The sequence below is a fragment of the Lepisma saccharinum genome, chromosome 17 (genome assembly GCF_977018435.1).
Source record: "Lepisma saccharinum chromosome 17, izLepSacc3.1, whole genome shotgun sequence".
Lineage (NCBI taxonomy): Eukaryota > Metazoa > Arthropoda > Insecta > Zygentoma > Lepismatidae > Lepisma > Lepisma saccharinum.
This window is the reverse complement of record NC_139245.1, coordinates 24,002,877-24,020,141: the sequence shown is the minus strand read 5'-3', so window position 1 is coordinate 24,020,141 and position 17,265 is coordinate 24,002,877. Positions and strand designations below refer to the sequence as shown.

At 35.9% G+C, this 17,265-nt stretch overlaps 1 protein-coding gene across 1 annotated transcript; it reads right to left on the bottom strand.

Moving 5' to 3' along the window:
* Positions 1-3,281: 3,281 nt before the first annotated feature.
* On the bottom strand, positions 3,282-14,469 carry LOC146001617 (tetratricopeptide repeat protein 32-like). Its single transcript, XM_083139152.1, has 3 exons — positions 14,213-14,469; positions 11,477-11,634; positions 3,282-5,954 (listed from the first exon to the last, which is right to left on the bottom strand). Exons 1-3 carry the CDS (start codon positions 14,332-14,334, stop codon positions 5,821-5,823), a joined length of 414 nt encoding a protein of 137 aa, XP_082995278.1. The 5' UTR covers positions 14,335-14,469; the 3' UTR covers positions 3,282-5,820.
* Between the last annotated feature and the right edge of the window lie 2,796 nt (positions 14,470-17,265).

Genomic DNA, 17,265 nt, shown 5'->3' with positions numbered 1-17,265 from the left:
TCTGTCTTTTATTGATAAGCATCATCCCCTGAAGGTACGCAGAAGTTATAAAGAGGATATCTAGGTGGAAAAATGCACTGATCTGAAAAATTCCACCCCAAAAAATGGAATTTTAAAATATCTAAGAGATCAATCAATTCATTACATGTATTTTATCCTGTAGTGGATGGAAGAGATATACACATTGTGGCAATTTGAAATAGAGACTGGTGCTGTAAAAAATAAACAAGTGTTCATAGAAAGTTACTTACCTGGGATTATTCAAAGTAGGACCCTCCTGCATACACACATCATTGCACCCTGCCTACCAAGTGCATGGAAGGATTGCTGAAATTCGTTTTGTGTAATGCTGTTTAAAATCCTTGTCGTAGCCCTTTTGATGGTTGGTACGTCATCAAAGTAAGAACCTTTGAGTGCAGATTTTAGTTCTGGAAATAGAAAATAATCACATGGGACCAGATCTGGTGAATAGGCAGGATGCAACAATGTATGGATTTCCTTTTGGGTCAAAAAGTCTTTATGAATTACAGCCTTGAGACTTTGGACATCGTCATGAAGCAGACATCAGCTGCCATCATCCAGATACTCGGGCATCACATGTGTTATTCTTTGCATCAAACGTTTCATAACCTCAAGATAAAATACAGCAGTAAGAGTCTGTTTGTAATTTCAGTCTTTAGGAATGATTGTCCTCATTTACTCAACCAATTCTAGTGTTCTCACCATCCTTGCTGCACCCGGATACTCTTTATCTTCAATTGACTCCCATCCTTTATGTGAAACACATGTGCCATTCAAATACATGCATACGGGATAAACAATTATCCCCAGGCACATTCAAAACATGTTTGCTCTTTAAATCACGATGCACTTTCAAGACACGTGCCCACATTCAACAATGTCACTCAAGGTCAACGAGCTCTGCACCAATTGTTCGTGAGATATCCCTCACTTATTCGGCACAGTGGTGCCACCTACCGAGGAAAAAATCAGTCAATTTCAAATTGCCGCACTGTGTATATGTCGTGTGAGAACCAATTTATTAAATTTACAGGAGAAAAATAATGTATTCTTAGGGAATATGTCTGACTTAACATGACTACACCTTAGTGCTAAGGATTAAAAGTGAAGAAGATATCTCGATCCGAGTCCAAATAGAGATCATCTTCAGAGGAGTTTATTTAAACAAAAATGGAAGCTGCATTTTTGGAGTTACATTCTATGGTTCTCATATAATGGATATATCCCAGCACATGATATTTCAGTTCTGTCTTTTTTGTTCATTGGTATACATATGAAGGTATGATGTACTCAAATTACAAAACAATATATTCACTATTATTAACAAGCAACCATTGAAAAAGTCCTTTGTTTCCCTCTGTTGTATTATGGGATAGACATGTTCTTAAAGGTTCGCATAACCACTTTTTCGAGATGCAAAATAATCTAACAGTTATTTTTAGTGGTTTTTATTTTATCTGCGACGTTCCATCCTGGTTTCATTCACAGTCGTTAGAAGTTTAGAGTGACTAGCCATGTGACATTGTGTTGTTGTATGTGTATCTTGGTGTAGCTTGAAAAAGTTGTGGGAAACCAGGACAAAATGTCGCAGATAAAATAAAAAGCACTAAAAATAACTGTTAGATTATTTTGCACTTATGGGATAGATTTTATAAAATGGGCTCGTAACTCCTCAACCACTTTTTTTTTTTTTTTTTGTTATATTGCACTTTTACATGTAATATTGAGAACAAAGAACACTTGAACAATGTATGACAGTTATGAGTTACATCTTTCGAAAAGGTTGCTTTTTTCCCAATACATATATTTTGTCATACTTCTCTCTAAATTTGGTCCATAGGGCTGACACTACTTCCAGAAATTGTTGTCGGTGGGAACACTGCCACTTTTATACGTTTTGTTATTTTTTCCCCCAAGAAGTATTGGTTTGTTTTCAACAAAACTTTGCAAGGTCGTACCACTGCTACACTACAATTTTTATCATTCACTTCAGTAAATTGTGGTGGGTACAGGGGCATGCAATTTTTTTTTTTTTAATTTAGATTTTCTTTTCTTCCTTTAACATTCATTATTGGGAGGCACAATGTATAAATTTCACCTCAACTAAAAGCCTTGTGTTTGAGAAAGAAAAACAGATTTCATCTCTCATTGGTTATAGAGCTATGTCCCCCCCGCAAGTTTGAAAAGCAGCACACCTTTCGCTGAGTCTAGATGCCCCCAAACTATTTCGTTTCATGGTGCCAAAGTCAGAATGTAGGCCTATCTAACACTTGCAATGCTCAGTGTGGTTAGGTCGCTTGCCTTAAGTTAAAAAATAAACACACATTTCAAATTCAGAAACATTTTATGTGTAAAAAAGTACTTCGAACAGTGTTAATTCAGTGAAAATATTGGAACATTTTGCACGCAAACTTTGGGCACCACTGGATTAAAGGATTGTCATGGTACATATAAATCCCAATTTATTCAAGGTAGAAATCATAGTGTCTTGACAATCTAAGACAATTTTTCTTATGGCTAAAGCTTCCAAATCCCATGCAAGAAGTCTATTTATCCTGGAAATTGAACAAGTTTTCATTTATTTTGCACCAGCACCAGCATTCCTTTTTTTTTGTGTACGTACCAGGTATTTTAATATTTTCGTGTAATTCTTGAATATTTTCAAGATCAGGCATGTAATTGCAGTACAAAACTTAACAAAATAATATTAATATTTAAATAACTTTTAATTGTTACAATTTTGAACCATTTGTATCTGAGTAAATCAATGAGAATATCAACATTGGTATAGATGTCTGTTCAGTCCTGCTTTGAACTTGACTACATGGATTTTACTTTCATTTTCATAAAATTCATGACAAAATGAGACTTCAGCATTCACTTAGGGAGATTTCACACCAAAGTGGCAGGTGACACATGCCACTTTAGGATTTCACCAATCGACTGCAGGCTTGTGTGCCCTGTCGTACTGCTATGGTGTGAACAGTGGTAATTATTTGGCTCATTCCCAAGCAAAATATGTCTCTTCTGTCTGAAATATATCTTACAGGCTGTTTATATCAAGTGCTTCGAAAGTTGTGCAGCCCTCATTTATTGGATTATAGCATGAAAACTAGAAGATTCCATCCAGGTTTTCTGCATTGTCGTGCTTCATATATTGAAATATTTTTTGCTTTTCATTGCTAGTCAACTCTGTGTTCAGGATAGATTCTTTAATAAAGTAAGATTTGACACTTCAGAAATGAAATTACACTTGCATATTTCTGAAAACTTATGTATTTAATAGAAAGATAAATGTTTCATTCAGTATATACAGTTCAAGTATAAAGCATAAAACACACATAAATCTCAATAATTTCAACACAACAATGATTAATTCTAGTTTGCAGAAAGCAAAAATATGTACATATAGTCATACACATGGTCATATATTACTTAAATGCATTTTAGGTACACATTGTTAAAGTATTATTTATTTCAAGGGTATTAGATACTCTATATATCAAACAACAAACATAGCATTAAAGCTCTTAAAAGCACAGTTAAAAAATGAGAACTAAACATACTCTTCCCTTTGATGTTAATTTATACAACAAATTTAATGTTAACTAATGTCTCCCAACCATCTTCCACGTAACATTTTATTATTAATGACATTCTGTACTATTTTTCAAGAGGCAACATTCATTCAAGACCTATATGCATATTTTTCCAAATAATACTTTTTTGTACAATAAGATAATACCTGGGGTATGTTTCTCATGGGGCATGAATGTTCATTAACTCCTTTATAAGTTTCTACCTGCAGGAAAGGTCATAGTAGCAATTGCACTAAAAAAATTGGCCCTCACTCAACAGATAATTAAAAAATAACGCGAGTTGACAAAGTACATAATTTCCATATACTATGTTAACATGAATTAATGTTAATTACTTCACATATTATTTACTGCTCTTTATCAAAATTATCTGTTCTGCATTCACAAAAGAATCAAGAAAATTCCAAAGCATGACCTCAAATGCTCATACTATGGAAACATTCGTCTTTTTAACATTCATTTGAGAAAAATTGTCCTGCAGAGAGGCACATATTTTTGGTAAACATAAAAGCAAAATTTCGGTACAAAAACAGTCAATTTCGGGTTCAAAAGCGGTAAATAAAATGAAATTTTGCTGTTATAGCGGTGAAAAAGCACCATATAAAATGACATTTTGGTTTTAAAAAATGTGAATATAATCCCAAATTTGATTTAAAGACTGCACTATTACACAAAATAAACATATCCCTTCTAATAGTACATTAAATCATTACCAGAATATTAAGTTTATTCCTGTATAAAGGGGTCCATTTTTGCTTCTCAAATATTTACATTAGAATTAAATCAATTTTCCGTAAATTGCATAACTTGCAGGATACTTCAGAAAGTGTCGCGTCTGTATATAAACCGTAAATTTCGTGTTTAAGAGTATTTCACATTTTGCAATTCATTTCGCATATTTCGTGACAAAACGGGTAGGAAAATGCACCTGACACATTTCAGAAACATTAAAAATTAACAGAATGTGTTATCTCACATTTCGTGTTTTCGTCAAAAACTAAATATGCATGCCTCTACCGATTATGGTATTAAAACTTGGACATTTAAGTTTTTTTATGGGAGGATAGGAACATGCTACCTGTTGTATGAGAATAACAACGTATGTTTTCAACCTCAAGCTAAGAACAGTTATGTTATGTCAAAATCAAATTGCTTCTATTGTTAGGAAAACATTGTGTTCAACCTTGAGAATAATATTACATATAAAAAAAAAAACATTATTACACTAATTGGAAAGATGCACATTGTAAATTAACAAGTGTAAAGTGGTAACACCAACATATAAACACTGTGTTCTTTTTATCTCACAATTTTCTTATCATTTAAGCAGCAAACCTTTTGAAGCATTTTTGATTGCCATTCTATAACGTTGGTTCATATATTAAAAGTTCATCTGCAATATGATATAACTTAAAGGGTTGTAAAATTAAACTCTCACTATGCTGTCAAGGAAGAAAATTCTAGCGCAATAATGAGGCTAAGTGCATTTCGTTTAATGAATAGAGTTGTTGAATGCCATGCAGAAGACTCAGGTTTGATTCCGGTGATCGCAGATGGAAATTTTTCCTGAATAAATTGTCCTGGGTGATTTGACATGGAATAAAATGAGGAGTTGCTCCTCTTGTAGCAATTTACTCTATATTCAATGCCAGAAATCACAGTACTTGCCAAATTATCTTTTACTAATGCTGCTTAAATAATTGGCAGTTACATAAGCTAGGGATGGACTGATATGAAATTTTACAGATATACAAATTTACCAATAACTGATACTCCACTGATCCGATATAAAATTCCAAATGGTGTTTGAAGAACCTGAATGGTTCATTGACCTCCTTAATACATCCATGTTACCATGCAAATGCAATGCAAAAGCTGGATATTTAGACATTTGGTTTTTAACTAAATACGGAATGGACATTATGGTATAAAAATTATAATAAAATAGCAGAATATTGCACTAATTATAAGATATTCATAGATATATCAAATCAGTAACAAAGCAATACACCTACATCGGCTGGCACCGATAGAGTACAGATCAATCTCATCCTTATTAAAAACATATCCATATATTACTAAAAAACAACATGCAGAGTGAATGTCACTTACATTATGGAACACTTATATAAAGTTAAATAAAGTATCATGAACACTTTCCAAGCTGAAAAGAATTAATGGCAAATCTTTGGTGATAGCATTACTCCATACAACCCCTGTTAATGTTTCTGTTTGAGAGTTCAACACTTTTCTGAAGCCCAGTTTGGAATTCTATGTTATCTGGCTCCAGATTCACAGCTTCTTTCATGTCATATATTGCTTTGTCAATGCTTCCTGGAAAGTAAACATACATAACGATATTCACATAGATACATCATGTGCTGAACAGGATATGCATATCACCCGATTATATCAAGTAAGACGAACATGCATAATGATAGTGCAAGGTAGGAAAAATAATGTGTATATGTGGGGCCTGTAACTAAAAATGGTCCAGAAGAATTCAGAACTTGGTTTCTCAGTCTTAAACTTAGCAACATAAACAAAACTTGGTGGGGGCAAGGGGGGTTGGAGCAGCCCCCAAAATCTTCAGGTTACAAAATTTAAAAGTGAAGGATAATTTTTCTAATCTGTAACCTGAGGAGTAAAGAATTGAAGTGTGTTTTTATAATTGCACAAATGTAAGTTATATAAGCAAAATAGTCCTGGATGCTATTTTTACTTGTCGAATCTGTCCCCCCATGCTTAGTAATATTATATACTTAATAGTATAATATTCAATTTGTGCTGACCTTCATTGAGGAGTGGTTACATCATGCTATGATGCCAGGGGTCCCGAGTTTGTGTTTTTGTGTGATGTCCTTTCATCATATCATCACTCATCCTCATCTTTGCGATTAGCTAGTAGTGGCAGAAAAGTGAGGTAAAATAAACCAAATCAATTTGTATCTTTGCTTGATTCCCTAGTGCTTAATGGGAAAAACACTCACTGATAGCATTGTTGAAAAAAGGCAGTTGGTAATTTCACTGTGTTGCAAGTACACGGGCAGACCAATGAAAGCTCAGGCCAATTACTTCTAAAATCAAATACTGTTCAAAACATTCTTTGTGAGCCTGTATGGCAGTGATATATTTTGAAAATTTGAATTGGTTTATTACAACAATTCTTATTTATTGTATATATTTATTATGTATTGTATATATAAAACATCAATGCAAGTAAAACAAAAGATGTCTGACAACTTCAAATTTTCCAGCAATTTCTATAAACATGATAAAAGTTGGTTTATCATTAGTAACATTATACACACACAAATCATGAAAATATATCTGAACCAGAATTTATGCTGAGAGGAAGGACCTATAACCAATGAAATTTGTTTTATGAGCTCTGGAGGAATTGAAAATATTAGTTTCACAAATTTTAGCACTAATGTCCTGTAAGCTCATAATAAATATTTAATTTATAGTTGGTATGGGACCTCAAAACTAGTGTCGGAAATCTGCAAATTGAGATTATTATGTAAACATATATAAATAAACACACACATGAAACTATGTGTACACTAAACTAAATTCTGCACAGCCCTTTAAGAGCTAAAACCTGCCAAGCAGCTTTTCACTTGATGATGCAAGGTTAGGAGTGTTTGGATGTAACAGTAACTTTTTTGATGAATTCTAATTGTAACTAGCTGTTTTTAAAAATAAGTAGCTGTAACAGTTACTATTCATAATAGAAGTAAGATTATCAACAATTACTTTACGACACTTAAATCGTTAACTTGAAAGTTTGTAACATGGGGAAAGGCTAAATTTGGCAACCATGTTTTCAAATATGTCTTCTCTGGATGCTAAGGTGAAATAATTTTCGTGCAATCACCTATGGCAGGGAAGCCACGCCTTACTGCATGCTAAATTGAGAACATCCACACTTTATTGCAATTTGTCATTTATAACTGCACTTGAAGACTTCAATGTTTTGTTCTTTTTTAATTTGTAATTACATTAATATATGAAGACTTATATTACATAGCAGAGACATAAATAACACACCACATATTTATTTTATTAAGATTAATGACCAATCATTGACCACTGATTGTGTGTAATTTGTTTGGGAGAAAATTTCCAGCAGAAAGTAACTGTAAAAGTAATTACAGTTAGTTTGCAGTTACCAGTGACTGTAACACAGTTACTTATTAAAATGCTAATTGCTTGATTAGTTTCAAAAAGCAACTTTCTGAACACTGATGGTCAACACATCAAGTCCCATTGCCACAGTTGTCTGGATTTCTAGGCTGAAGTTCACTACCTTCTTTTTAAGTAACTCCCCAATTATCCTAACGATGCTAGGCTAACATGGAAATTTTGAGGTTCACATGGGGAACAATTGCACTAAAAGCAACAGTGCTAACCATTTGAATCAAATGTAAGGGAAGCCATATATATGCACACCAAACAATATTTTTTTTAAAAAATAGTTCATATTCACAATATCAAAATCTTTATTCCTACCTGATACTAAGTTTCTATTGAATCCTTGATACATGGATTGAGTCTGAAAACCAAATTTTATTTTTCTCCACAGGACTCGTGTGAGTAAAAAAAAAACTCTTTAAAACAATGTCAATTACTTCTGTATTGAAGCCGAAATCAATGAATATTGTGTTTTGAACTAATGTGGAAGATCTTCAGGGTGAGCAACAGTAAATTTCCTTTTTGTTGCAGACATTAGAAATTTATAAATGAATATCTTCTATAATGTCTGTGTAAATGTTTTTTATACTGGGAGTTAATACCATATTAAAAAAGAAATTAAGAAAAAATGTCCAGTAGTGGTTAGGCTAGGTCTCTTTCTAAAATAAATAAATTAAATATTTATTATTTTACACTTTTACTTCCATTCCTCAACATTCTGCACTCTAATCTAGTAGTAGTAGGGAAAAAGAAAGTTGGCACTAAATTCCCACTCTGTGACATCTTGGTTCACCCTTCATTTGTTAAGTTTACCTCTTATTTTTAAATGAGTATCGTCATTCAAGGGCTATCAGGGTGCCTAAATAACATAGATGTAGAGGTGTCATGTGGAAAATGGCACCATGAACTCAAAACAAATTGGGAACCAACTCTTTTGTAATGTTCACTTAGAAGTAACTTACACAATTTCTTTGATCTTAGAAATGTTTATCAAACACTATATTACAGAGAGTAAGCAAGATCAACAGTGTAAAATAATATATATTTTAGGAGTTTCATCATTTGTCACATTGTGAAAATTGAGCTACATTTCTGGTGAACTTCACAGTGGATTAGCTAAACTTTGCACAAAACTGAACATCTATTTTTCAAATACTTTGAAATGACAAGCAACTGTTGCTCTATGATTGTGTGGAATATCACACATAAGGCACAGAACTAATGTCATTATTAGGGCTCGGAAGTTGAAGACCTATAAATTGCGAAAAAAAGACCTATAAAAAGACCTAAAAATATTTTAAAAAAAGGACATATAAATGTGATCCAAATTACTCCCTCTGTCCCATAATTATTGTCCGGTACACCTTTGGTTGTTGTCTCATAATAATTGCCCGATATTCAAACTGTGACATTGGTGCATACAGAAGAAGAACATGGAACAAGGGAATGAGTCATACAACTTTACTACTCAAGGATCAGTACAAATTGTGCTTTCCATCTGCCTCTTCGTCTGTCATTCCTGTACTACCATTTTGGCATACCGGACTATAATTATGGGACAGAGGGAGTAATTAATAACTTCAGTTTTAACCTCCCCACCCCCTCCCTCTGCACGGAGCCTTGAGATCTTTGCAGGCGTGTGCTGTCTGGTTGTATACACAGTGCTGAAAGCTTCAAAACAAGAGAAAGTTGCTACTTAGAGCGCGACCTTCCAGACAACTTACAGTTAAAGGATCTTGTACCGTACATGCTTCAGTCGTCCAAAAATGTTTTTCTCTCGTTTCAGGGATCGGTTCAAATATATTTATTTCTCCCTCTTTTTTTATTTCTTTACTACAGAAATGTTTAAGAGGTGATGAACTGATGATGATTCGAATTGAGAATGGGCAGTAAAAACTTAGTCGAAAGAAGGTGAAGTTGCAAAAAAAAAGCCGTTAAGACCTAAAAAAAAAAAAAGGCTAAAAAAGGACCAATGAGCAAAAAATGCTAAAAAAGGACAAATAAAACCCACCTTTTTCTTGCCTACAATGACCCAAAATGAACATATATTATGTTGGGCCTCGTCTTCGGACACTAGGAAAAAAAAGGATTTTTCCTCAACTTCCGAGCCCTAGTCATTAGCTACTAGCTTAACAGCCTGCAATGGTTACCAATAATTAGCAGGTCATGGCTATCTATGACTTCATCGGTATCAAATGGGCTCTGCACAATGTAAACACATTTATAGGTTGTAACATTCATTGGGCCACCTCGAAATGTCACCAATAAAAAACATCAACATCAATTTGATCAATTGATGGTTCGTGACAAATCCAAGTTGAAACCACAATTATCATCACTAGTGCTCGGAAGTTCAGGAAAAATCCTTTTTTTCCTAGTGTCCGAAGACGAGACTCAACATAATGTTCATTTTGGGTCATTGTAGGCCAGAAAAAGGTGGGTTTAATTTGTCCTTATTTGCCTTTTTCGGCATTTTTTGGCTTATTGGTCCTTTCTTAGCCTATTTTAAGGTCTTAATGGCTTTTTTTTTTTTGCAACTTCACCTTCTTTCGACTATGTTTTTACTGTCCATTCTCAATTCGAATCATCATCAGTTCATCACCTATTAAACATCCTTTCTGTAGTAAAGAAATAAAAAAAAAAAAAGAAAGAAAAAATATATTTTTGGACGACTGAAGCAGGTACGGTACAAGGTCCTTTAACCGTAACTTGTCTGGAAGGTCTCTTGTTTTGAAGCTTTCGGTTTTTCGCACTGTGTGTTCCATACCACCAGAATTTTGTATTTTTTTATTCATTAAATATGTAATTAAAACTGGTTATTAATTAATTTGGATCACATTTATACGTCTTTTTTTTCAGTTTTTAGGTCCTTTTTTTGACATTCCCTAATCATCACCTACTGCTACTTAAGAGACTGACAACATTCCGGTCTAATTCTTTGTGCTACTTCTGCTCCATACCCCCAATGACCTAGGGGCAATAATGTATCATGCTTTTTTGAGCATTATGCATCTCTTATCATAGGATGAAAAGTTTTCATCTCTATCAAAATTAGAGATACCATTTTTTTCAAAGGGGTTGCGAAGCACTTTAATTTTGCTAGTTATTTGATATGTAGCTGGCTTCTAATACTGTTGGTGTAGCAATAATAAACTTACAGAAGCTCTACAGCCCTGTTTCAAAATCACCATGCCTTGCCCTAAAGCAGGCCGAACTTCAAGGCAGAGTGGTTAGAACAGTGCACACATCGGTGATCACTGACGTACAGTGCGCTATGATGCCAGGGGCCATAGGTTCGAATCCTAACCTGTGCATGGGTGTTCTTTGCGAGTGTCCCTTCGATTTCAACATACCATTCCTCATCATCTTCGCGATTAGCCACAAGTGGCAGAATCTTTGTGATTAGCCAAAAGCGGCAGAAAAGCAAAGTAAAATTAACCAAATCAATCAATTACCATAAATTTAGAGTGGACTCTTGTACCAGGCTATCCAGTAATGTGTATAATTTTATATTTACATAGAAGTAGTAAGTATTATGTCACAACATTATGTTTCATGGTTTCAAAAAGTAGTAAACACACAAGCATATATAACCAAATCATGCTCCTAGGATTATTAGTTATATAACTACTGCTATTAGTAAAGTGGTCATTACTTACCCAAGCGATAATGAATTGTTCCTCTGTTGTAGTATGCTGCAGCTAAATTGGGATTGTATTTTAGTGCTTCATTGTAATCTTGGACTGCATCATTAAATTCCACTTGCATATATTTCGAGTGTCCTCGGTTATTATATGCAACTGCTATATTATCATTGCTGTAATGGAATAAGGAGAAGTTAATATAGTACACGAAAAAAAAAAAAAACTTTTTGTACACAAGAGTGAAACCACAACATTAGTTAAATAATTCAGCCACAAGCTCATGCAACGCATGTTTTAATTCTAGAAAAACCTTCTCATAAAATATAACTAATTTGATATGCACGGTTTCGTATTCAAATATGCAATAAATAAATAAAGTACAAAGGGACCACATTGTTTAGTTCCAGGCAGGGTTTACGAGTTGTATAATGACAACAAAATGTACAAGTTTAACTGTTCGTTATATCGGAGACACATTTCTTCATTTTTACAGAAGAAACTACGTTAAATGTCTGTTATATCGGAGACACATTTCTATCGGATATTTTCAGTTTCAAATGGTTCGTACTTACCAATTGTGTATTGCGGAACATAGTTGAAGGTGCCATTATGCTTTTTACATGAAAGTAACTTCGATTTTTCACATTACGAGTAATTCTTTTGGGTCCTTTCTTCCGTTGCGGAACATACAATATGGCGTGCACAGCTGTGGATCATCGCACGTTGTGCTTGTGTTTGTCGATTTGGAGTGGGTATGCAGTGTTTCAACCTTCTTAACTGAAAAATACCTAATTTTGTGTTCATTATGTCATCACAAACCATTGACGGATAGCCCCACGGACCATTTCCGGCAAGGTTAGGTTAGGTTGGATTGGGTTAGGTTAGCATAAAGTAAATGTAAAGTGCTCCCCTGTGCATAGCACCATGCCATGAAGGCGTATAGGGGGTGTGGGGGTAACGCCCCACACTTTCTTGATCCGGTCGTGAGTGGGGGTGATGTGATCAGCATCATGCCCCTGGCCTCCTTTACCCCCCAGGGTTTCCCCCAGGTACCCATGTTATTCGACGCTGGGTGGGCGCCGGGGCCACTTCCATCGTTAGAAAAGTTGGCTAGAATGTACAATATAGAGAAAGTCTCCCATTTCGTTAATTTTCGGTATACTAACTAATTTTGGCCTCCTAATCACTAATCTGTTGTAAAAAACCGGGGGTCACGTCTGGAAATTGTACATTTTGATGAAAAATTGTTCGTTAGCAGCAAAAACCATCCACGGGTAGCCCCACAAACCATTGACATTAGCCCCAAAAACCATCCACGGGTAGCCCCACGAACCATTCACACGAGGTTAGGTTAGGCCTGTTAGGTTAGGTTCCATTAGCACTCATTTCACCCCTAAATTCATCGAATAAATAGGGATCGTACTAGAATTGAACATCATAAATCATTTTCTTGTAAAACAACGGCGTGGTTGGACACAATGACAGGATATTACATTTTTGTTCGTAAAACTACGCATATACACCTATATATATAAAAAATTCAATCGGCTTTTTTTCAAATTTTCAGACGTGACCCCCATTTTCTTTCAACAGATTCGTGATTAGGGGGTCAAAATTAGTTAGTATACCGAAAATTAACAAAATTGGAGACTTTCTCTATATTGTAAATTCGCTCCTAAAAGTTCCCGGATTTGAACCGGCCGGGGATCGAACCCGGGACCTTTAGCATGGTAGTCAGACGCGTTACCGACTGAGCCACCGCGGCTCATCAGGTTAGGTAAGCATAGTTAAAAAAATATTCTCGTAAAAAAAGGCACGTTTGGAAACACTGGCGAGACCTCATGACTTTCGGCGCTCATGCCATCTGCAGGTACATAATGGAAACAGCGGCATAATGTTGTCGCTTTGCACAAAATGCAAGTTTATTATACCAAAAGTGCTTATTTCTTGTTGTGCAGCATTGTACGGTGAGAAAATACCTCCACGAACTTTCAAAATGCTACAAAAACTCATTTCCGGGTACCGTAAGTAGTTTCTTCTGTAACAATGAAGAAATGTGTCTCCGATATAACAGACATTTACCGAAACTACTTATGGAAATGAGTTTCTCTAAGGTTTCCAAAGTTCGTCGAGGTATTTTCTTTCATCGTGGAATCTGTTTGACCGGGAAATCATGTATTTTTCAAGAGAAATATCTCACCGACGCACAAGTTCCATTGCTTTCGCTACGTGAACCGGATGCTGCATACGTTTGATGACGTAACCCCCTGTCAGCCCCATGAACCATTTCCGATAAGGTTAGGTTAGGTTTGGCTACGTTAGGCAAGCATAGTAAGAAAAAAGGGGGTTGAACACTGACAGGGGCTTACGTCATCAAACGTATGCAGCATCTGGTTGTCATAGGGCAAGCAAATGAAAGCAATGGCAATTTTGCGTCGGTGAGATATTTCTCTTGAAAATACACGATTTTCCGGTCAAATAGACTCCACGATGAAAGAAAATACCTCGACGAACGTTGTAACCTTGGAAAAACTCATTTCCGTAAGTAGTTTCTTGTGTAAAATTGAAGAAATGTGTCTCCGATGTATGAAACTGTTAGTAAGTACGAACCATGCAAAACACAAAATATCCGATTTTAATGTGTCTCCGATATAACGAACTGTTACCTTTATTTATTCGTACAACCACATGTGATACTCCTATAGCGTGTAATACATCTGTGCAAAATTTACTAACTTGTCAGAATCTTACCTGATATTTCGATTTTGCAGATGCGTGTCTATGTATTCAGAATATACTTTCTCTGCTGTTCCAAACGCGTTGTTCTTGTAAGCTTTAGTGGCAACATTAACGCAATTTTCTAATTTATCCATTGTCAAGGCCAAGTTTGTTTACATGTTGACGTGAGTAAATATTAGCAATCCTGCGGTCCCATCGAATCGAATCACGACTACCCGCTCCTCTATAGACCGACTCGTCGACAATTACATTCATATGAACGAATCGTTTAAATCGTTCTATTATTTTATTTCGTTCGCAATGCGAACCAGTAGATGATGCGAACTTCGCATCACGAATGAAAGAACGACAATTCAAGGCTACTCCTCATCGAGTTTGTTTCTTTTTCCTTCCCTGTAGGAGTTCCATTTTTTTTTACAAATACATCGGTGATCGAGTCGATCTCCGGGGTGGAGTCGGAGTGATTATTACAGCTTGGGGTCGAATACCTGCAAGCATATTGGTGTTCTTTGTGAGTGTTCCTTCATTAATTTCATCATATCATCATGCTTATCCTCATCGTTGCGCTCTTTGCGCTTAGCCAAAAGTGGCAGAAAACCAACGCTAAATAATGAAAGTCAAATCAAACCTCAGCGATCGAGTGCGCGATATCGTCACGGTAGATTCTGGGGTTGAATACGAGCCTACAGGCCCGTACCTAGAGGGGGGCAGGGGGGGCAACTGCCCTCTCTGAGAGCCTGTTTTGCCACTCCTGTGAGAAATACAGAACACATTCCTACCTGAAGTTCTCAATAATCTTTGCAATTATATCATGTGTTACTCTAGCAACATAACAAAGACATTTATTGATTTTGTGATTTATTAGGGTGTATGGGATTCCGTATAATGTCGTATCGTGAGGGGGGGAGTGGAATTCCCTTCCAGATTCAGATTCGGAAAATGATTTCGCAATTTTCAGTATCTAGAACAGTTGTGACATTTTGAGTAGTCTTGTATTAAAGGTGCCTAAAGGTGTCGGATGTTTTTCTTGGATGTGTTGCTATGAACTTGGAACTGCTTAAATTTTTCTTTCCCAAGTCTACCTTTTGGTAATAGTGATTCATGTGGTAGAGAGAGGGAGTGGATATTTGATTTTTGTTACTTATCGTTGCTTTTCTGCCACTTCTAGCTAATCGCAACAATGAGTGATGACGTGAAATTGATGAAGAGACATTCATAAACAGTGCCGCAACCACAGGGAGGATTGTCCCCCCCCCCCCGACCTTGGACGGAAGTCCATTCTAGGGGAAGCAAACATTGAAGTAAAAAAAAACAAGACTAGGAGAATCTAAGAATAGCAGGACAATTGGACTACTCATGATATAATTAGTTTTTGCGTGTTCCTTGCATTTTTCTTCCAGACTGCCAAGGGCACTTGCAAGGGGCACAAAGGGACAACTGCCCTCCTCAATTTCAAATTTTATTCAAATGAAAATACATTTCGTAATATTTTCTTGCTCGCTTCGCTCGCAATTTCTGCTGTTCTTATAGTCCAACTTTAGAGCCATGGCTATGGGGCGGCGGGAGTCGGCCCTGGGAGCCAAACGATCTATAGTAAAAAAAAAAAAAAAGTGTTAAGGAGAATGCCATGGCGGCCCGTCAAGTTATTTGCGCCCTATTAAAACAATTTCTTTCTATGAAACTTAATATGAAATATTAATGATGATACCGTAATCCAAGAAGTCATTGATCAATCAAGGGATTCCTATTTGTTTGTCAGGTGTCAAAACATGTATTTCAACTATAATATAATACAATTCACACAATATTTTGCAAAATGGTTAACGTAACCAGTAGGTAAACATTGTCTGTAGTGATGCAAGAGTCTCCCCTTTGAAGGAAATAGAGTCCGTGCTGGACTAAGGGACCTATGTTTTAATGATTTAGCAAGTACAAAAAAATGTAATACAATTTTTTACACAATTTTAGATCAAAGTGTAGATAATATGTAACCATTATTATTTAATTACAGTAATTCGATTTTTCTTGCATACTGGAAACTAGAGGGAATAATTATGAAGCGTGAATTATAAAGGACTCCCTTATTCAGTTTTGCAGAGAGGCCCAAAGCTGTTCGTACATATTAATCATCTATTAACATTATCGACCTGTAAATATCAAGTAGATACAGTCCCTATTAGCTTATTTATGTTAAACTTTATATTCTTTGCAGTGGCGTTCCCAGGATTTTCGAAAGGGAGAGATTATGTCTACATTTCTAAGTAGTCAGTCCTCATTTTGCCATATTTTCCTGCCTTTGACGTTTTTTTAAAAAAATATTATCGAAATATTGCTATTTGATGTTGGTCGAAGTTTTTATTGTTCCTTGCAGTTTCAAGATATCATCCCTTTTCTGTTACTTCTCTCTTTTGGGGGAGGGGGCAAGTGCCTCTGTGTACCCTGATATATCTGCCAATGCGAGACAATATATTAAGAAATTGCCCCCTCTAGGATTGACTTCGCCCCCCCCCCCTACAAAGAATTCCTGGCTATGGGCCTGCGAGCCTAGGCATATGTGTTAAAGGCAGCTTTCAGACCGAAGCGACACGCGATACATGTGGCTTGGAACGAGCCAATCAACAGTAACGTTTCACACCGGCGCTGTACCTGCGTTCGATAGGTGAAGTTCTCAAGCGACACGTGTCGCGTGCAATAATAATTATTTTAAGCTAGCAACGCCTATGGTGGACAACATTAGTTTGCAATATTTCTCTTTCGCGTTCATTCTGATGTAGCGCATCATTTTCGCGATTAATACGACGCTTCACGGTTTTCCTCTTGCTTTGCTTCTTACCAGGAACAGTGTGGGAGGGAGACCAGCAGTCGGTAGGTAAGCCAAGGGCTGTAGCGCTGTGGAGTTATGGTTTCATATTTCATTATAATCACAGATCATATATCCCCTGAGGATTATAATTCCCTTCCCCCTCCGTGCTTATCCTCATTTAGTTCAAGATCTCTGGGATAGATGGCAGCACCAAAATGATTCTGCTGAACCGTAAGTAAGAACCAAGTTACGGTCGGCCAAT

Excerpts from the sequence above, each read along its gene's own strand:
- LOC146001617 (XM_083139152.1), bottom strand. The coding sequence starts at position 14,334 with ATGGATAAATTAGAAAATTGCGTTAATGTTGCCACTAAAGCTTACAAG. Across the intron at positions 11,635-14,212 it reads CTGCAAAATCGAAATATCAG|CAATGATAATATAGCAGTTG; the intron begins GTAAGATTCTGA and ends ATTCCATTACAG. Across the intron at positions 5,955-11,476 it reads AACAATTCATTATCGCTTGG|GAAGCATTGACAAAGCAATA; the intron begins GTAAGTAATGAC and ends TTTACTTTCCAG.